Source organism: Pteropus medius, unplaced genomic scaffold (assembly GCF_902729225.1).
Source record: "Pteropus medius unplaced genomic scaffold, Ma_sr-lr_union100, whole genome shotgun sequence".
In the NCBI taxonomy this organism is placed as follows: Eukaryota; Metazoa; Chordata; class Mammalia; order Chiroptera; family Pteropodidae; genus Pteropus; species Pteropus medius.
In genome coordinates, this window is record NW_024354499.1 from 1,495,857 (window position 1) to 1,518,957 (window position 23,101).

General features: G+C 36.5%; 1 protein-coding gene and 1 pseudogene across 1 annotated transcript; both read right to left on the reverse strand.

Moving 5' to 3' along the window:
* Window positions 1–1,115: 1,115 nt before the first annotated feature.
* DNAAF10 (dynein axonemal assembly factor 10) lies at window positions 1,116–23,006 on the reverse strand. Its single transcript, XM_039852425.1, has 8 exons — window positions 22,688–23,006; window positions 14,102–14,202; window positions 12,931–13,061; window positions 10,576–10,677; window positions 7,968–8,083; window positions 7,120–7,254; window positions 4,740–4,837; window positions 1,116–2,055 (listed from the first exon to the last, which is right to left on the reverse strand). The coding sequence occupies exons 1-8, from the start codon at window positions 22,868–22,870 to the stop codon at window positions 1,848–1,850; spliced, it is 1,074 nt and encodes a 357-aa protein (XP_039708359.1). The 5' UTR covers window positions 22,871–23,006; the 3' UTR covers window positions 1,116–1,847.
* On the reverse strand, window positions 21,593–21,711 carry LOC120594750 (uncharacterized; annotated as a pseudogene).
* Window positions 23,007–23,101: the final 95 nt, after the last annotated feature.

Consider the following 23,101-nt stretch of genomic DNA (forward strand, 5'->3'; position numbering starts at 1 on the left):
GAGGTCCCAGCTGATGGCCAGCACCAACTTGCAGGCCATGTGAGTGCACCTTGGAAGCATATATTCCAGCTCAACTGACACTGCGTGGACACAGATGAACCTTTCCTGTGTACACACAGTAAATGATCATTATTGTTTTAAAATACCAAATTCTGCAGTGGTTTGTTATAAGCCTAAGTCAGCTGTCATGGCATGTGTACACCAAGATACGCAGGTCGTCAGTGCACCAAAAGAAAACCCTGAAGAGAAGCACGTTTTAAAGAAATGCTGCATCACCAACACATTTCATGGTACAAAGGACAACACTGTAAGGAAAACCATGAACATTGATGACTCAATTCAAAAAGTGATTTAGAAGGATCAGACTCTGAATAGGAAGAGATTTGAGGACTACCATACCACACTTATTTCGTATATGTCCTTCTTAAGGAAGCACGAAAGTGATGTATAATGAAAAAGCTTATATATAAATAAGTTTACTAGAATATTCAATAAACATTAAAGAAATGCTAAGTGATAAGAAACTACTTTATCAGTTTTATTGGCAATATTTTTTCTTTCTTGATGGTATAATTTTACAATCAATGACATCTTAGATCTATGAAATACAAGTATTTATTATTCTTGACTTAAACCTCTCTAATTATACCACCAAATACAAGTGTTATAAGAGAGAATTTCATAAATTTTCATTTTTTTCTTTGAAAATTTAAAACAAAAACAAAAACATACAGGAATAGGCATTTTTAAAGTTAAATTTAACTTTTACTTTCATAATTATGTCCATAGCATTGTTCTAGCCAGGTTTTGAAATTTGAAAAAAAGTTCATTTTCGGAATTTAATATTCCAAGCAAGTGACTTTCCAAGAACCCCTGACATCACATGAATTTCACATATCATCAATGTTTTAGGTGGCCCTGTTTCTTGAATGGAGGAGCGGGGAGGGTAGGCTTAATAAAAGTGTGATAAAATTAATACCTCTGAACTTAGCTAAAGATATGGTGAACGCAGAAGAAATAAAGTGAATAAAAGGTACTTATTATTAAGCATTTATAAAGCAAAAGTAGTGATGGTGTTAGCTTTATTACCACTGTTAAAAGAATCAAAGCTACCATAGATTTCAAAAACAAATTTATTCATAAAATATATTTAAAAGTTTGACAAAAAATAAGGCTACAAAAGCCCCACAATCTTGTACATCTCAACATTCAACATCACTCACCATAAGTGAGACTTACGATCCAAAGTCTCACTAATACAACTCTTGTCTTTTAAGTGAAAAAGAGGTCTTTGTAAATCGTAGTATTTCATTTTAAGAGTTACACTACTAAAAAACAGCTACCCAAATCTAGTCTGAAGGTGCCACTTTGGGATTGTATAACATAATATTCTGTACTGAAACTTAGTGACACTGAAACCTCTCAAAGTGTATTTATGAAAGTTAATTCACAGCAGTTCTACCAAGGCAAACTTTAAACCAAATTAAGTGACCCCCACCACAACACTGTAAACGCTAAAATGCAACACAAATGTTATTATAAAATATGGAACTCTGGGGATGCAGAACAAATTTAAAATATGTTTGAATATAGACAAGTAGCAATTTTTTATTAGAAATGGAAAAAACAGCTGGCTCTGGAGATAGTGGCACCCCCATGTGCAGCCAGGTCACCGTGACACACTGCTGGGCATTTCACACCCAGGGAGAGGCTGGCTTGGAGGTTTGTGTCCAGGGTCTTTTTCATCAATCGAATCCAACTTTGTTCAGTGAGGGTCCGAGAATCCAGAACACTTTTTAAATTCTAAGAGTGTTCTGCTGGAAGATGTCAAGTCCAAAGTCTTCAGATCAAATTTTATGGAGCTTTGTAATAATCAGTACTCTTACCATCTGATCAAATGAACTACAGATGCAGAGACCCCTTTTATCTGGACTCCAGTCCAGACTGGAAATGGGCTGGGTAGACAGTGTAACATTCTGCAGAAGGCGGACCGAACCCGCAACTCCCATGTCCACTCCCTCGGAGTCTTTCTTTGACCTCTGAACAGGGTATTCGCTGAAAACAAGATCAAAGTGGTAAGACGAGATACATCTTAGCATTTACCATTTTATTTTTATACATATACTCCAATAATTCTATTTTTATTTCTCAGTTGCTTACTGGGACAGATAAAGAATGTTCCTAATGGTGAGCTGTATGCACTATTCCAACCTTGGCCCTAAAAAAATCTCATAAAAAAGTGTTAGTTCTACGAAAAACTGTTAAACATCACTTCTGCTCAGCATGAGTCTGTATTTTCTCTTGTGATATGCATTCTCTGGGTTGAGCTAGCATTCTTTAATAAATTTACTTGGTGCTCTTGATATTTTATTGTGGTTCTTTTCTAGACTGGGACTGCTAGGTGCCACAGGCAAATAGCGCACGCAAAAGCTGTACTTAAGTAAAGCTCATCTAAACACTTCAGAATGGAGCACAGACACTGGTTTCCAACCCTAGTGCTCCAATATGCAGATCATCCAAGCCTAAGGACCTCTTGTGTACCACTTCTGTGGGAAGGCACTGCTGGGAGATTTCAGACCTAAACATCAGTACTTCAAAAAAGAAAACGACAATTCTGAGAACATTTGATTTTCTTTCAGCTGAAAATATAAATTTATACAATAAGGAGAACTGAAGGTGAAGAACTCAGAACTATTATTTGGTCTAGATTCGAGATAGGGGAAAAGAAACATCACTCCCTGCAAGGAGATGTGTTGCTAGTGGAATACAGGGGTACTGCTCCTCCTTAAATGGCCTTTTAAAGCCTGGGAGGTATCAGCTATGATACTACTCGTATTTCATAACTGCTAATGAAGGCCAAGGGTTTCAGAGACACAAAGCAACTCAGAAGCAGAGCAGAAACAGAAGTAACAGGCAGATAACCTACTATTCTTTCTGCCTCTCAGACCCTCCAACTTCTTTTGCTTAAAAGGAAACAGTCAGATGAATAGTCTACGGATTTTTTTCATGTCTCTTGGCAAAGGCTGCAGTTATTTAGTATTTAAAAAATAACATAAAATTTTTTAGGCCCTCCATATTGTCTACTGAAGTTTTAAAGAGTATATATGTGTGTGTGTTTGTTTCATACACGCGAAAAAAATCAGCACATTGGGATCCATTCATTCAAAAAACGATTTCTGAATAACTAGATGAGTTCCTCTAAGAACTCTTGAGTAAGTGTTCAATAAATATTCATAATTTAAAAGCATTACTACCAAAAGAGACTGGCTAATGAAAATAAAGGTAAATATTATTTTATTTAAGCCAATTCTCCTTTGCTGGTGTAATATTTGACTGTGAAACTCCAAAAACAATTTGAAGATTAGAACGGATATCTCTTATGGTAAGGATTAAAGTTAATATTAAGATAAACTTCAAATTTTTAATTGCACAGACTCAACTTTACTGACACTAACTAAATCTGCTATAGTCAAAAATTCTAGCTGCAAACGTGTTTGCATATCACACAGAAAACAACTCCATATGTGGATTACAAGGAAAACTGAGACCAGTGCTTCGAGTCAACAGCCTAAAGAGTCTGGTCACCAGGCAGGACAGAGGTGTGCTGCTGCGGGGCTTAAGAGGAGCTGGGGAGTCTGACATGGAGTAGAGACTCCGTTGGAAGGATCGGGGAAGAACAATGGGCAAAGGTGCTGGGAAAACAGAAATTACCAAATGATCTAACTACCAGGCATTCTCCCGGATCTCTTAAAACATTTCCGATGATTTTTGCCCACAGAAACTATATAGCTTTGATCTAAAGCATTCACTCTCACTGCTCTGCTCTATCTCTAAACACTTTTTTAACAAGTATTTTCCAACTATAGCCCTGTTTTTCAGAACCCTTTCTAGCTTCTAAAAGGAGCTAATAAATAGAGAAGTATTTTGCGAATGTAAAAGTCCCAGATGTAGTGAAGACAGTATTTTTCTTTCATTTCTTTTTTTAAAAAAACTTTATTTTTGAAATATATTTCATTTATGGCTTGTATTATTTTTTCTTTTTTCTTGAGTGATGTTTAGAGAAAGAAATACCATTAACTCCCAATTTTTAACAGGCCTTTTAAATGAGCAGCTAACCTAGTACCCGCCACCCCTGCGCCCTTAGGATTCAGAGCGCAGTGCAGGGTACACTCTCGCTGTCGCTTCTCTCACTGTCACTTCTGCTGCCTACAAATACGCAGAAAACAAATTCAATGACAAAGCTTTTCCTGGACACTGATCATGGGCCTCGGGCTCTGTTTCGGTTCTATCACGAGGATGTGATCTTAACCTGAACAAGTGAATTGTCAGGATCTAATACTAAGAATTCCAACACTTTTACTACCTCCTAGAATTACTGTTCTAATGATCTGATGATAGTATTTCACAAAAGCCTTCGGTGAAAGTTTTCCTACTAAAAAAAAAAAATAACTAGCAAAAAACCATTTCAAATCTATGAATTGTTCCTGACCTAGTATATGGAAGACACAACTAAAATAGCAAATAAAGAGTGTGTCAAAAGAAGGTTAATATTTACTAAGTGTAAAATGAGTAGATTAGCAAAAAAAAAAGCTTAGAAAATAATACATACCACCACAAAATTTAAGATCATATTAAAATGAACTAAGTCAAAGGAAGAAAAATAGACAAAAAAGTTTAATCTAATTTGACTGTACACCCACAAGTTACTTAAAAGGAGCCATGTGCACTGGCAGACTTACTACTTCCAGAGGTGAAGGCTGCCGGCGCCTCCGGCTGTCAGGAAGAGCTCCCTGTTCTGTGGCAGGTGTCGGACCTGCCACACAGTAGATTTATGAGCCTAAACAGGACGAGAGGCACACAACTGGTTCGTAAATTCATGTGACAAAGACTGGCTGTCCTAGAATAGAAACCCCGTAAATAAAGGATTTTTACTTCTATAATTTCAACTGCCATGAAAGTAATTATGCTTTGGCACTTCTCTTTATAATGGCTACAGAGATTTATAGGAGCCCATCGGAAATTAGGAAAAGCATCATTTTTCTTTATTGCTTTACAAAACAAACTTCTACTGCATTAAAAAAAAAAGATGTCATCAGATTAAAAGTCCATTTAAGTTTATAGTATCACATAAATTATGCAATGATTTTATACATTTAAATATCTCTAGCTAACTCTGAGGAAAAAAAAACTCAAAATACAAACATATACTTCTTCTTAAGTGAAAAAAAAAGGTGGATTGAATTTTTTATTTTAAAAATAAACTTTATTTTTTAGCGCAGTTTTAGGTTCACAGCAAAACTAAGTGAAAAGAGAGTCCCCATATACATAATGAATTTTAACTTAAAGCTGCCAGAGCCTTATCTAAAATCTACACTGCTGGACTTGTCTACTCTTCAAAATAAGATCACAGGACTTACACACAGTGTTTCCCCTCATAATAAGCCATGGCCTTATCTATCACACTAAACTAAAAGATAAAAACGGCAACTGGATTAAAGTTAACAGCTTGTTAGCACCTTAACAACAGTCAGTAAATCAATCCTAATAGTGCTATATTCACTGTGGAGAACTTGAGGAGAGAGAGAAAGAGAAAGAAGGGGAGAGGGAGAGAGGGATGAAAGACTTCTGCTTTGTAGAGCAGTTGAAACTGGCTAACTTGATCTAAGCCACGCAGAAGACACTTCACATTTTAGCAAGCGATTAGTCTTGACATTTGATTTGAATAGTCTTTTAAGAGAATTACCATTAGCAAATAAAAACGCATCTCTGAAAATACACACTTTACATGTATAAGAGTCTACAAGTGATTAGGTTCAAGATGTTAAAACTTATTTTGTTTGGTAGAGTACACCTCTTTTTCTTCTGGAAGTGGATAAAAAGAGAAAAAGCAAGAGGGGAAATGACCTCTTAAAATGCATGTTATTTATTTGACAGATTTAGCAATTACTGGATTAACTAAATGAAACAAAAAAACTTCGGTGAGGACAATATAATTTATAGATAATGAGAAACGTGCTTCAATTATATATGGAACAATTTAGTAAAGTGCTTTATGTTGTTGTTGATAGATACTTAATATATTCTGCAAAGACAAAAGCAAAATGTTACAATGTACAGTTACCTTGCTAAGAATTTAGTTCCTCAAGAAGCGACAGTAATTTACATGCAATAATAATTGTAATAATAAAATAAGACAAAATAGAAAGTTTTGAGAAGTACTACTGGATCCATGGTAGAGGGAGCAAAGGAGTGAATTTTTATTTCCTGAGCAACTTACATCTTTTAATCTTACGGAAACTACAAATCTGTAACTGATCTTTATTTTTATACTCCAGGAAGCTCAGAGTCACATTTCCAACCATCTCTTGCAGATGAGTGGATGAATTTTATGCATTCCCCTACTCCAGACATCATCTTATTTTTTTTAACCAGTATTTTCTCTTGGCCCTGCTTTCGTCTATTTTTCTAATGTAATATCATGTTTCCTTCTATGCTACCTCAAATACTATTTGAAATAAGGCAAAGTATGTATGTATGTATGTTAGTGTGTATGTATGTATGAATAAATGAATAAATTTTTGAGCATCTACTATGTACCAATTACAGTGATTAGCACTTTAAATAATTATTTAATATAGCAATAGGAATATAAAATAAAATGTGATAAAATGACATAATATATATGTTGATATATTTTGAAAAGTAATTAGTATTATAGTAAGGTATGTATTGGTATGGACTTAAAAGTGTATAATTAGGTATTAATACAGATATTAAGTATTTATTAGGAAACACTAGGATAGCTTTTGTCGTTCAAATTCCTAACATCGGCTAGCTTTCTTGTGATTGCTCCTAAACTACAAAATAAGTTTCCTGGCCAACCGAAGCCTTTATTACAATCAAGAAGTCTAAAACTGATAAAAGTTTGGGAAAGTACTCTTTGTGCAGAAAAACTTGTCGAGATCCCATAAGAATATATTAAAAATAGCTCCTTTCACATAAAGATCTGGAAGGCACCTTGGCGACTAAGTCTATTTATTAGTCTAAAACAGCTATGAACCTTCTATGAATAAGCTATGAACATTCTTCTTCATAGAAAGACATTTCTCTCATATTTACCTTTTCTGAAACAGAAGCAAAACCTTTGGTTGGATGCTGTGTTCTCATGTCGAAAACATGAAACTTCCCTTCCAGAGATGTAGCTACTAACTTATTCATACTAATGTCTTTTCTGTCAAACTCCAAGCTACATACCTGAAAATAGAGAATATTATTGATAGCCTAATGATCATTATTCAGGCGGTTCTTTAAAACTAAGTAAAACAACCTTAAAATTATCAGCTCATGTGAAAGCGCATCTAAACAATCATTTTATCTTTTGAATGAATCCATCAAATACTTTTAAACCACAAAAAAATTACTTCTTGGTGAATAAGATCAAAACCATCTCGAGTTCCCCTGTCTAGCAGATCCTTTTGGAAAATCATAATTTAAAGTTTTACAGTTATTACATGATTACTGTATATGGTTAAGTTAAGGCTGACTTTAGAAAACCAGAAGGAACCACGCTCTTCACTAAAGGCATACAACTCAGGAGCCCAAAATCTGAAAGCACCTGCTGAAGAGGCTATTACTATTTCAGGCTTTCTAATATTAGCAGAAAAATGCCTCTTACTTGCTCATTTTAATATCACATTGTATGGCCCACAAGGGTCCACAGACAGCCACAGAGGCTGGCGACTCACCTGCCATTGTCATACCACGTCTGGGTATGTATTCACTTTCTAAGAGAGGTCCTATGGTTTTCATGAGATTCCCAAAGGGCTCCACAGCCCCAAAAGGTTAAGAACCACTGGCAGAGAGGTTGTACTGAGGTGATTTATGAGAGGTGCTTTCCTTTTGTCGTAGTTCAGAGGCAGATGAAAATATGCTCAGAGAAAACTAAAAAGAATCCAAATGTGCATTACCCCATTTTTAATGTTTGTCTCCCACCGCAATGACATGTTTCTGAGATCAAACAGTTTGATATCCCCATTGTCGTAGCCAGCACAAACGACACGTTCCTCTTGATTATAAGCATTGCCTGGAAATCAAGACATAGTGTTTCAGATAATAAATGCTAATTTAAGGCTGTTAAAATCATCTTATGAAACTACACATATGACATCAAATTTCAAAAATCACAATGGGCAGAATCTCATATTATCAATCCTAACAAGACATCAAGATTATTAACTTGGCATGTAATATACACAACACATACACACACACACACACACACACACACACACATTAAACTCATCCTATACTAAAGGGATATGTGAAAATGTTTATTGGATTCTAAGTTGAAAGCAAATGTTCTCTCTGTATCTTCAAAGACTAAAAGGCCAACTATAATCCAAACAGTAGGGTTTGGTAGAACAGAGTCAGCTATGCTTCCATTGCTTTCTTTGGCAGTAACTATATTCCAATGCAAATACAAACTACTTTAAAACTTATTTATTTTGAAAATGTTGCTCTGGTGTTATCTCATCTTTGCAAGGAAACCTGAAATAAGTTGTAGCACACTGTGATCTATTTTTAGTTGTGTGGATTATCACACCTGAAGTAAGTTTATGATCTGTAGTTAAATTCACCCTGCTTGGTTCCGGGAATTTTTTTCTGGAGTACTTCTTGCCGAGAAGAATGTGTTAGTGAGAGGGAAGTTCCTGTAACTGTGCTAGGCTGTCTGGGCATGTTATCCCAATGCTTTTATTCTCTAACTGCCCCCGACTCTCTCTTTCTCATAAACTCCAGCCCTGCATTTCTACTGGGGCTCCACCTAGATGATACAACAGCATCTTAAATTCTGGATGTCTGAAACAGACCTCACCATCTTCCTTTACAAACCATCGCACCCTTTGTGAAACTTTTTCAATTAATAACATCATTCACCTCAAATAAGCCTCAAAAATCCAGTCACCTTAGACATAATCCTTTCTCTTGTTCCTCATCTGCAAAAAAATTCCATAGTCTATTTTTTTTGCCACAATATAATCCTTTGAATCAATCCCCTCTGCCCCTTTCTCACTGCTTCTAACCTATGTCTTTCCTGGATTATTGCATAGTTTCGGAACTCATAATCCCCTCTGCCACTCATCTCTCTCTCCACTACACATCACCAGGTTAATTTTCCCAAAGTTCTGATCCTATCTCAACCTTGCAAAAACCTTCAAAGGTTTCCACTATCTCCACACCACCTAAACACCTCTGGCCATGGCCCTGAGCCATCTTTAAAGCTGTTCTACCACTATAGTATTTCCTTCTACATGCATTCTTAGGTACTTTTCAAGGTATTCCTTAAGCTTGAAATTTCTTTCCAATTTCAGTGGTTCAAATCCTATATAGCCCTGGTCTGAGGTCAAAATGTTCTCCCCCCACCAGTCATCTCTCCCTTAAAATTCCTTCTGCATTTATCCATGCCTCTCATGACCTTTCATCACTTCTACCCTGTACTATAATTAATGTCGATATCATGTCCTCTTTACTAAACTATAAACTTCTTGAGGCTAGAATATGAGTCTTTTTCACCTTTATGTGCCCATAGCTTTGGGCATTCATAAAAAACTGGCAAATCAATGAATTTTTTTTAAACTTAATGTTCTATATTTAAAATTGCACTTATGTCCCTTAGATAAATGAAAAAGCTTTTTAATGGAACCAAAGATAATTACTTTTTAATTATTACATCAATTTTTAGATGATGATTCTAAATACTAATCCTGAAATTTCTCCCCATGTATACATGTCTTAGTTTGTATATTATTACTCATAATATGCACATATATAGTAATTCCCATATAATAATTTATTTTTAATTGGAAATCTAAAACTTTCCTCTAATTAAATAATGGTCCAATTTTAAAATAACATGAACAGTTAAAGAGTTAGCAGATATTGTTAAATCCTACTTTTAACATGTTAGCTACACAGAATTATACTAAGAACAAGGAGAAAAGAAATAGAGGTTTAAAACTAAGTATGGTTCATATCCCTTATTAATTCTGGAATGTGTAACTATTTCCTAGAAAATAAATATACTTTGTGTAGAGCATAACGTAAGATTTGTTAGTTTACCATTTGCCTCTGAGGTTCTTCTTAGCTCCATTAATGGCATTTGGTTCTAAACTAGGTCAATATTGTCTAGTTAAACAGAAATATAAAATAAAAACAAAAAATTTTGAGCACTTAATAATCTAAGCACAATTCTAAGCACTTTACATGTATTAACTCATTGAATCTTCATAACAACACTATTAAGTAAATTCTATTATTATTATTTTCATTTTATAAATGAAGCAACTGAAAAACCAGAGAAGCTTCAAAAATTGCCCCAGGACACACAGCCAATAAGTAGCACAGTGAGGATTCCAACCCAGGCCCTGGAGGCTGACATTAACCACCATGTCTATCGGCCTCAATGAACTGTTAGAATAATCTACAAAACAGACTGTAAAGAGATTATCAGGGCTTTCTTGAAGCACTGTGCTTTTTACTACCTGATACTTCAAATCTAAGAGTTCTTCAATAATTTACCAAATGCCACAGTCCAACAGTCTCTCTTGTTTTCTCCTTGTAGAGGTTCCATATTAGCAACAGGATCATCTTTTTGCCTTGGGTCCCACACCTTCACAGTTCCTGTCATTAATAAAAGCGAGTTGATAAAATTCAATAGTGAACGATGACATTCTTTTCTGCATTCTCTTCCTATGGCTTCCTGTGTACATAGTGATGCGATAGATGTTATAACATCTGAAAAATATGCACATGTTTCTGACTTCTAACTGATAAGTTGTACTTAAGATTGGAGATATAACCCATACGTTAAATTTCCAAATTAATAGATACACAGAAAAGCCAACAACTGTTCCTAAGTTATCAATAGATATGACTGACACTGCAAACACTAATGCAATTCAAATCATGCTGTATTTGCTTAAGCCAAAACTAACATATTGTTTATTCAAAATAATACCAGTGACATTTTAATTTTTCTTACTACCCATATAATCATTGTCATTTTTCTTGTACAGATGAACAAACTAATTTTTACATCTATGATTTCTTATATGGTGTTTTGAAATACTATTTCATATACAATTAAGTTTAACATCTCTGTGGCAATAGAGAAGAGGGAAAAATTAAATGAAATTAACAAATTATTCTTCTCTATTTAATTTCACTTCTTCATTTTAATGCAATTACACGACTACTAACTAAATGTTGTCACTGCCTATGAAAAACAAAAACGCACGTGATAAAATGGCTAAAAGGCAAATACCTGAGGGAGAATAGGAAAGAGTAAAAAAATCCTTAAAAGGGATAACAAATGCAGGAAAAGGGGAGTGAGTCCCCTTTTACTGGCAAGGACAAAATAAAACTGGTCATTAAAAAAGCTGCTTTAAGGAGAAAAAATTTCCCATATATGTGACAAGAGGTTTATATTATTCTACAGGGGTCATACAAATTGATAAAATTCATGTTACATTTGCAATAATTAAATAAGCAAAAAACAGACAAATCACAAAGCAAAATTAACTAGTAGACAGAAAGAAGTTAATATAAGTTGGAATGGAATACCATTTTTATCTATAAAATTAGGGGGGAAAAAATCAATGCCAGTAGGGTAGACTGGGAAAAAAATCAGTGCAGGTAGGGTAGACTGGAAATCAACCTCATCTATTGTAGCTAATTAAGGTAAATAAGTACTTGGAAAATCTGACAATAAATTTTTAAAATCATAAAATACATTTATTCTGAAAGTTATACACATGATGATACTCATTTTTCATTATTTTTAAGTCACTCTTCCAAAGCAATAAACAAAACAAGGCCAACTGAATGCTTATTAACAGGGTTAAGGACATTGTGACACATCTATAGGATGCAATGTTACATAGTCATTAAAATGATAATTGTGAAAGTTATATGGAAACAGCGACATTTATATATAATAAAACCTTAAATGAAAAAAGTAAAAGCATACAAAATCAAACTCACACTGATAACTATTCAAAATTGTATATAACAGGGGTCCCCAATCCCTGGGCCTTGGACTGGTACTGGTCTATGGCCTGTTAGGAACTGGGCCGCACAGCAGGAGATGAGCAGCGGGTAAGCAAATGAAGCTTCATTTGTATTTGCAGCCGGCTAACATTATAGCCTCAGCTCCACTCAATCAGGCATTAGATTCTCTTAGGAGCATTGTTCCCTGGTGCCCAAAAGGTTGGGGACCGCTGGTATACAAGACTGAAAACAAAAACAAAACTACTAGTTATATTAGTGTGGTAGATTGAATATTATTTTTCCCTCTATATTCCTTTTTGTTTTCAAGATTGAAAAAAATATTTGATTTCTGAGACACAGCCACTCTTGAGTAACTATTAGAAAATTCCATCTCACTTTTCTTTTAAGATCTGTCCCATTAGTCACTGCAGAGTGGAGAAGCATTGAGGTGGTGCCCTTGGAGCTTTCCACAGCGCTCAGCGGAAGGATCACAGAACTTCAGTGTTCAACCAGCTGTCAATATGACAATTTTCACAAGTACTGATTCCGCTTTTTAAAAAAAGAAAATGAAGAGCTGCCACCCACATTACAATGTCAGCTGCCTCAAAAACCTATAAGGAAATTTTAAATCCTTCAAGGTTCATAGGAAACGACGGTTATTAGTAGTTGAACTAGCTTGAAACGAAAATAGTAAGTGCTATGCCTCTATCTCAAAATATCCAAACGGCTGAAACAGTGATACGCAATCAAACTTGCCTATCAAAAAAGTAGACTGTTAGATTTAATGGGTTAAAGTTACCAAGGAGGATTTCCACATAGAGAGGATATACCGTTGTATAGAGATTTATCTTTAAAAATTAAAATACATAAAATACTTTGACTTACCATCTCGGCTGCCAGTCACAATTTCAGGTGCTCCTTCCCCAATTCCTAGTCCACCTACACCATCTATAGTATTTATAATTTCTTTATGGCCCTTTACAGAATACACTGGGATCTCTGGAGCTTCCAAATTCCTGAACAACAGAAGACAGCTTCTTACTTTCAAAACATGTCTCAAACATTTAGTCCACCATTAAATTTAAGAATTCATACCACATTTAGATTTCCGTTTAGAAATAAGAGTTTTGCTGTGAAGGTAATTTATACACACACTTCCAATTTCTTCTCTTCACTTTAGCTCTCAATGAGAATGGTCATCATTCAATTTGGAATGTGAACTCCTGAGCCTCTAATTTAAATATGAGGAAATAACTCTAGGTAAAACGTGAAAATTAAAAGCATTTGGCACAACTGTGATTTTGCTCATTCAAAAACAGGTTTATCCTGATTTGCTCAAGAGATGTATTCTTAAAAAGTTGTGCTTTGATGTTAGCTAATGCATTAAATTTTTTTTTAATGAATTGGGAGTTGTACATTAAAAAATTAAAACAAGGGGTGGCTCCATAGTGCAGTGGTTAGCACGTCTGCTTTACACGCAGAAGGTCCTGGGTTCGCGTGCCAGGTGGAGCCACAGCCCATACCCCAGGTGTGTTAGGTCCTGGGTGTGCAAGGCCCCGGGTGTGCAAGGCCTCGGGTGCTCCAGGCCCCAGGTGTGTCAGGCCCCAGGTGTATGCCCAGAGCGTGTGGGAGGAGACACCCCGCCTTCAGAGATCCACTTCTTAAGGGGAAACAGCAACATCCAGTCATAAACATCCATAGTCAGAGGTAGTGGGGGGGGTGGTGATTAAAGAGGGTGAAAAAAAATTAAACAAAAACTCAGTATATCATTCTGTAATGCAAAATATCTTGCTGAAATATAAACAATATCTAAATTTTTGCCATGTTATACATGTGAATTTTTATATATTATATCCTTCAAAGTGGAAGAGAATAGTCCTTGATATACAAACACAAGGTAATAAATGCTAGCACCAAATAGCATTTGTGGAAATAAATATTGATAACATTTTATGAAATAGCCAAAAGAAAAATTAGAATTCTTTCAGAGGAAGAATAACAAGACTATCAAATAAATTGCTTATCACATGTCCTAATACTAATTAAATAATCTTACCATATATGAAGGTTTCCAGCAAAATCTCCAGTAGCTAAATATCTCTGCTGTAAAGATGTCGCACCAAATGTTCCACATTTAATAGGTTTGGCCTTTTCGATCTTGATAAAAGGGAGGGGGAGAGGATACATTATTTACGTAAGCAGTTATTTATAATTCATGACATTTATGGCTCTATAATGGGACTTAAATAACGCATATAATATAAAAGGCAATTAAAATGTTTTCTGATAAAAATTATCATGCTTTTCCTTTAGTCATTTTTCTATAGTTTAAAAGTATATAACTGTCAAAAAGAATGAGTTTTAATTTTGTTTTTCCTCTCATCTCACTAATGAGACATTCGAAAGCTGAATGCTTACCATCTCCATTGGTTTGCAAATATGAAAATTTCAGCATTTCATATGGTATTCTTAGAAATGAGAACATAACGAAGATATCATTCTTTCTACATGGCTATAAGAACAAAAATGTTTATGTGTCTCTTACAGCTTTCCCTGCAAAATCCTATAAACTGAAAATATTTATGTACATTTCTCTGTGGGACACTTTTAATGCATAAAGATTTGTATACACATAGGTATACCAAAGGTGCTGCTATTAGCATAGATTAGCCCATCTTTTCAGGTTTCTTTAAAAAAGGCCACTGCTCCAAGTATTGTATAATCACATAAGTAAAACAACCACATCCAATGCACTATTTAAGGCCTGTGGCTTATGGAAGTCACATGAAGATGACCATATACCACAAAAAGGGTCCTTGGAAATTATGTGATACAATACTCTCCTGTCACAAACAAAGAGATCAAAACCTAGAGCTTTACAGATTTGCCCAACTCAAGTGTTCAACACTTAACGAGTTCCTACTATACATGCAAGCCAATGAATAGGCAGAAGAGGATAGAGATGTTTAAGACTGGCCACACCTTCAAGGAATCAACACTTATGCATGGGGAGTCAGTTCCAAGACCCCCAATGGATGACTGAAACGCAGACAGTACCGACCCAACATATACTGCTTTTTCCTATACACACATACCTATGATAAAGTTTAATTTATAAATTAGGCATAGCAAATGATTAATAATAACAAATAATCAAATAGAACAATTATAACACTATATTGTAAAAAAGTTATGTGAACGGCTTTGGACCATTATTAAGTAAAATAAGGGTGACTTGAACACAAGCACTATAGCACCAAGACAAACGATCTGATAACCGAGATGGCTACTAGGTAACTAAGCGGTAGGGAGCGTACACAGCGTAGATAAACCGAACGAAGGGATGACTTGTGTTCCGGGTGGGACAGAGTGGGATGGCATGAGATTCCATCAAGCTACTCAGAATGGTGTGCAATTTAAAACTTATGAAATGTTTATCTCTGGAATTTTTCATTTAATATTTTCAGACCACAGTTGACAGTAGGTTAATGAAACTATGGAAACTGAACCCGTGGATAAGGGGGGAGGGACTACTGTATCAGTTCCTATCTGATTCCTCCTACATATACACATGCGTAATGCTACTCTCATCTACTCCCATACCTCTGTGGGTCTTCCAGTAATCTTTTATTTCTTGGTGCTTCCAATTTCACCACTGCTCCGCCCACCCTAACTCCGCCTGAAATCCCTCTTGGAGTCTGCTATTCCCCTGCCTTGGCCCCTGGAAACTCCCTACAATCTGGAATTAGAAGAGGCCCCTACTTGATGCCTGCCCCCACCACACTCAAGTCTTATATCACCTTCCATTTACTGTCAGTCTCAACAGGGCAAAACTATTCCTCTTATTTAGTCTCTGCAATCTTTAAATTTTCAAATTCTTAACATTTATATAAGTAATACATGTTCCCTATAATAGTTCAAACAAAAGACTAAAGGACCACAAGTGAGTCTTTGACACTCCCCAGTAGTAATCCCCATCTTTCTAGGCCTTTTTCTATGCATTTACAAATACACATAGGGGTGTTTTAATACAAGGAGGATCATATATTGTCCTTATTTTTTTCACTTAACAATATATCCAGATAAATATTTTTTTCCTATGTAGAGTTCTCCAGTTTCGAGGGCATCTCCCCTTCTAACTCCCCTTTCATTCCTGGGCCAATCTTCATCTCTACCACTAAGGTTGGCCCATTTCATATGATTTGCTTGCCACTTTTAATGTCTGGCTGGGCATTTCCATATAGGGTACACATAGCAACTTCCAAACAGAAAATAAAATTCTCTTTACATAAACAATAACTTCGTGATTCAAAAGATATCATTACATAGTACAAGGCTTTGGAAACTCCCAGCTGGTTGAGTTTTTACACTGTTTGGGATCTGGATAAATCAGCAGTTACAATGTAAGTAGGTGAAAAATAAAGCATTCACAACTTCCTTGGAATTGTCCAGTAAACAAAATCAGTCATTTACAGTAACATGGTTGCAAAAGACCACATTGATGAGAAGCACAGAACTGCAGAATGTTATTTTTTTTTTAAAGCACAGGTGGTCCAAGAGAGAGCATTAGTTATTCACTGATTGATACTAATTTACTTGTTATTTTTCAGTGAATAATAGTTATTCACTGATTGATCAGTGAATAATTAGTTATTCACTGATTGATACTAATTTACTTGTTATTTTTCCTATCTTATAAAGAAGAGTATCTTACAATGGGGCAACACAGAGGATCAAAATTTTGTCAATTTAACAAAGCAGACGGTTTCCAAATCACTTATGTTCTCTCTACCTTCCCCTTCCCTCAAATTAAAGTAACCTGAAATAACATATTAATAGTGATTTAGCATCCGATCACTGTTAGGACACCATTTCTATGGTTAAATTAATTCAAAGTTCCAACTTGACGCCAACGACTCATTCACTCCTCCCTTTGTCTCACACTGACCTGGGTCTCCCCAGTGCTAAGTTATGGATAATGGCTTTCCCAGGCCTGAGGGAGAGGGTGAAGACAGGCCCCTCGGGTTAAGAAGCAAGTAGGCTCTAATGAGCAAGAATATGGTTTTAGGGATTCAGGGGATTAGAAGCAGAGAGGGAAGTTGCATTATATACTGACATAACTCTCTGGGAAAATTCTTCTCAGAGAAGCCCTGGGAAGACTGGTCCCCCATTTCTTCTCTTCCACCAGCTGAAGTATCCTGCTTCCGATAATTCCAATCCTATCACCTGAAACCTCTGATGGGGTTTCTATTCTTGTTCCTAGGCCATGGAAGAGGTGAGAGCTAACTTCTACATTTCAGACCCTACAGTAAGCACACAGTTCTTCTAAGATTTTATTTCTGGTAATGAAAACTTGGGAAGCACAAACTTTCCTCCTTCTTTTATTCCTTTACCTAACTTTCGCATTTAGACCCTTTGGAACAGAGAATCCCAATCTATGCTCAGAGAACACACTGATCTTCTAGTACCACCAACATAAATTTTTATAAAACTGATATATGTTTTCTCAAATTTAAGTTTTCTTCAATAATTTTTAGCTTGTCTGTTAGAAAATGTTAGCAAATGAACACCAATAAGAAAACCTGGAAATGAGGAAGAAAATTTTTATGTTATGGTTACTTGTGATAGTCAGATTTTTCCACTGGAAAAATGCTTCACTGTGCAGAGATGGAACTGACTATTCCAGTATTTCATGGTGTTCCATAAATAGCACCATGATGTCCAGATGTCCTGACACCTGAACACATCTGAGAACTACCTTAGAAGAAACCAAACTGAGAACCACTCTATTACGTGATAAGCCTTATGCTAATTTCATGTCATTGCGCAGGTTCTAAAAGTAGGCCTTTATTGCAAATACAGTGGAATGAAATAAAATGTCTACATTTAGAGGCACAGACTCAGGAGTGGCACCAAGAACTACGGTATGCAAAATGTTCAAAGCCCTTTGAAATCTGGCCTTGCCTGTCTCTCTGACCTCATTTCCTGCTTCTCCCCTTCTACTACCCTCCAATCACACCTGCAGCTTTATTTTTGTTCTTCAGTCACACCAAGGTCCTTTATACCCCAAGATTTTTGCAGTGACTGCCTCAGATCATCATGGCCTTCTTCTCTCAATGCAGATTTCAGTTTAAATGTCACCTCCTCTGAGAGGCCTTTCCTGCCCCTCCAATCTGAAGTGGAACCCCCAAATCACTATCACTTGCTCCATTTAATTTTCTTTAGTTCATTTATCAGCAAAAGTATTTTATCGATTCAATTATCTATCTCTTCTCTTTCTAGAATGAGTACAAGATTTGTTCAATACCCAGTTAGTGCTCAACATTTGCTGACTGAAAGCATACATGAACATCTATTCATCTCTGTCCTGGTGCTGGGAAAAGAGAAACCACTGCTAGAGTTCGCGTTCCCATTTCTACGCCATATTTTCATGTGACATACTGCACAGTTTCTGGTGTCATTTATATGCAATGAAAGCAGCATCCACATATTAAACACCTATATATCAGATACTGTTCTATATGTTTTCTAGACTAAACCATCCCTTCTCTTTCTAGCACACCCAATTGCAAACTAAGCATTTGGAACATCCTTTCCAGATGAGGAAACAGGTCCAGAGAACCGAGACTTGCCCAAGGTCCCTAGAAGGTAGACTCCAAGCTCTTTCTACTGAACTAGGCTGCCTCCAGGCCCATATGTAAATCAATATAAACATTTAATTATGTAGCCCCCATTGTGTAAACACCAGAGTCATCAGAAGTACTAAAGAAATCTTCCAATCCTGAAATGGATTGGTGAGATAAATAGTACAGGGATGAATTAAACCTACTTTCAGATTTGTGTCCTTTGGTTTTTTACCTTCATTCATATCTTTACAAGATATAAATATATAGCATTTATGTTTCCTTCAAGTTCTCTTTTCTCCTATCAAAGAAATATAGAGACTTACAGATACTAGTGATGTTGTGCAAGAATCAAATTACACTCAAAATATAAAAACATATTAACATAAACTCAAACATACAAATATGTTATCTGCATCGCAGTGAGGATTTCACTTTGCTCGAAGGGCTGAGCTTTGTTGGTAAGTGGACATTTAAAAGCAGAAGTGTTCTCTTTCATCTAACATTCATGGAAATCATAATCAAATCTATCAAATTAAGAGAGGACTCTGGAGTCAAGCTACTTTTTCTTCTAGTTCATAAAAGGGCTCCCTCCCTGACCCTGTTAAATATTTTTACCTTTGCAAAAGAAAAAGGTGAAAAGAATTCAGTGGTTACTTAAAACTTTTCTTGCTAGAAAACTGTTAAAAAAAACCAATGATTTATCTTATGAAATTTTTTCACAATGAAAATTAATATATATTAACTTTTGCTATATGATCCTTAAAATGACCATCCATGATAGTCATATTTGATGAAGCGCTGGTTCTCTTTGTACAATAAGTTAAGATGGTTAAAGAAACCCATGATCAATAATTCTGTGAGAGCTATTTTTGTTCTGTCTGTGGGTGGGTCTAGTACAGCTTGTCAGTATTTCCTCCTCCACATCCTAGCACTATTTAATTAACTTTAAGAGGTTTATTCAACCAAATGCTAACAGAGAATTTAGTGGCACAGGGACTAAAAAAGAACTTTATTAGATTACTAATTTTTTTAAAATGTAAACATCCCCAACTATGATTCCACTTTTCAGGCCATCCCTAGCCCTTTGTGCCAATTAGAAAAAAAAGGTGCCCTTAATGGGCTGATGAAGTCTCACATCAGTAAGACTTAATGAGAAAGATGGATTTCACCTCTCATTGAACCCTCGGCCACACTGTGTGTGGTACTACAAACTGCTCAACTGTACGTGGAGATCCCACCCTCATTCCTTATCTATCTTCTTAGTAACAAGATAAGGAAGGCATTAACAAAGACCTATTTACTTCCTTCCTTTTTATCTTAGATGCATTGAGGTGGTTCCACAATGACAGAATCAAGTATGTTCCTTAGTATTCTAATAAATAATTCATCTAGCTCAAGTGTAGTCAACCTTGGTACTTATTAAAATCACCTGATAGAAACTTTAAAAATACTGTACTGAGGTCCAGGCCTCACTCTAGTCTAGATGCAAGAGTCCCAGTGCATCAGAATTTCTAGTGGGTGGGACGAAGACATGAATATTTTGAAACACAAATACAAAAAAACAACAGCAACATAAATACACATTCAGGTGATCTTGATGTACAGTAAGAGTTGACAATCACTGAGCTTGTACTTAACCTATATTTCTTTTCCTTGCATCATCACAGCCAAATATAAGTTCTTAAAGTGCTTTTGCATTTGTTTTATCCTCTTTAGACAGTAGGCTCTTTTGGTGAAGGACTCACGGGTCCTTTAACATAGTACCTTGAAATAAAATAAGTTCTCAATAAATAGCTTATGGTAGAAAAAAGAAGACCCAAAAGATACAGGTGAAAATATAAAAAGTGGTTTACTCCTAGGGTTGAAGTTAAGGGTGATGTTAATTTTCTTCTTTTCCTACCTATAAGTTTTAAATGTTCTATCACAAATATGTTATTTTTGTTAAAAAAGCAAAATTATTTTAAAATCTCGCTAAAATCCTCCAGAATCTCTAGAAGAGACAAAGAACACTTTCACTTTATGGAACAAATGTATTCCTGAAATGAACACAAATGATACAGTCTCGTAAAAAGGAAGTCACAAGTCTGTAGCTGCTCTCTGGTTGAGCTTTGATTGGTATTTGTTCCTAAAACTTCATATTTCTTTCTTTCTGCAATTCTAATGTTTCCCATTTGTTCAAACCCCTGACCCCAATCAAATGATCAACAACTCAATATTTAAATTTCCCAAGTTATATCCTTTTACACAAATACATTTACTCATTCTTTTAACAAGTAATTTATTGAGTGACTGCTCCTTACATTCCAGACTAAAGAAAGACACTGTCCTTACTCTCCAGGAGCTTACAATCTAATTAGAAATAAATGGGACAGAATGATATATTTCGGGCATAGATAGTAAGCACCATAGGAATGCAATGTAAGAAAAGTTACTGTGAGCGAGGTTCAGGAAGAGACTTCATAAGTCACATAAACCAAATTGGACAGAAGAGCAACATGTGACTGGGGCTAAGTGGTGAATAACCTAAAGTGGAAAAGAACAAGCCATGTTTATTCTGAGTGCCTGACTAGAGTAGACAAACTGAACAAGAAAACTGGCACGCCTAGAAATTTAAAGTGGGATGGGGCCTTACATACTTTCTAATCTAAGCTTTCTTATCAAAATTATATTCATCCTTTACTTACCACTTTAACCCCTAACTCCTCTAAGCAGATTGTTTCCATAGGTTTTGATCCTCTGGAGCTGTCAACCTTCCCTGTAGTCTAGTACAATCCTAAACATCTGAGTATGACTTATTATTTTTCCAGGCAACTCAAATCAAGGCTTTTTTTTTTTTTTTTTTTTGGCAAGGCAACTGTTGGTTGACCTCACAGACTGCAAGGACCTTGTCAGCTTACAATCTCTTATTTTTTATTTTTTTACGCCTACAGCACCTGGTCTTCCTAGGTAGTCTCCCATCCAAGTATTAACCAGGCCCGACCCTGCTTAGCTTCCGAGATCAGACGGGATCAGGCTTGTTCAGGGTAGCATGGCCGTAGATCAAGGCATTTTTTTTTAAAAAACTGTAAGCAGATATAAAAATGTTAGTTAATATCACTATTCTCAAGTTCTTTCACTAGTGATCTTTACAAAACTTATAAACCTGATCTTGCCACACCCTGCTTATAAGCTCTTCAGTGATGTCCTGTTCTTAGGAAAAAAAGGCATAAATCTTTAAATGACTAACAGACCTTGAAACATCTGACGGTCCCTACTTACCACTCCTGTTTTTTAAGAAGATAACCTCTCCCATCGCTGAGCTTCCACATACGCTGTTTCCTCCAGAAACTTCCTCTTCTACTCCTAATTTGGCCTGGTTTCTACTCATCCCAAATCTGTTTTTACTCTCCTAGAACCAGGTTCCTTTATAGTAACAGAATTCATTTTGGTTTGTATTTATGCATCGCTGGTTTGATTATTTAAACTGAGTCTCTCTCCCACCAGAAAACGCCATGAAATAGGAGACATTGTCATTCACACTCCCAGGAACACCAATCAATTGATACTTGTGGAAAGAATACATGTTAGGTTGTCTTCTTCAGTTACACTGCAGGCATCCCGGTGCCTGCTTTGGCTCTGCTTGTATGAGAGAGCCCTTTTCTAATGATGGCCTACTGACAAGACTCTCCACAAACTGCGCACTGCCCAGAGGGCCTCGAATAAAGACCTAAAATCGTCGCTTCCAGAGACCCCGCTCTGAACTGCGGGGGTGAGTGGAGGGAGGGGCCGGCAGGGTGCGGATGAACTAGCCCGCCAAGGAGAATTCGGGACTCAGAATTCAGACGGAAAGCATTTACGGTAGAAGGATTCCTCAATCTGCGATCAACTTCGCTACTCCCGCGCAGCTCGAGCTGGGCTTTGGGGGGGCCACTGGACGAAGACTTTGCCAAAAAGGAAGGCCGACCCCCTACGATCCGCACTCGCCCATAACGGCTCTCCCACATCATGGAACTGAGCAGTCTCGACCCGGCACCCACCTCCCGAAGCAGCTTTAGGTCTCCGTGCTGGATCTCGTACAGCTGAATGACGCCGGTGCCCCGCGCGAAGTTGCCCATGGTCACAAATTTAGCGCTGCAGGGCACCCACTTACAGTCAAACACCGTGTAGTTGAGGCCCTTCTGGATATGAGCGATGATCTGAGGCTTCTCAAAGGCCGACATAGTCCGGCCGATTTCGTATCCGCCAAGGTGCACGCTCAGGCCCTGAAAACACACTAACCTGGAAACCAGTCCCCAAACACTAAGGACAGTTTGTCTCTCTCGCTTGCCGTACTCGCCCCCAGACGCGCTAGCAAGTTGAATTTAGTTATCTCAGATAATGCCAGATGTGCTCTAAAGTCACATCTTTTCTTCACCGATGGCACAAACTCGTTTATCGTCTCTACTTAATGT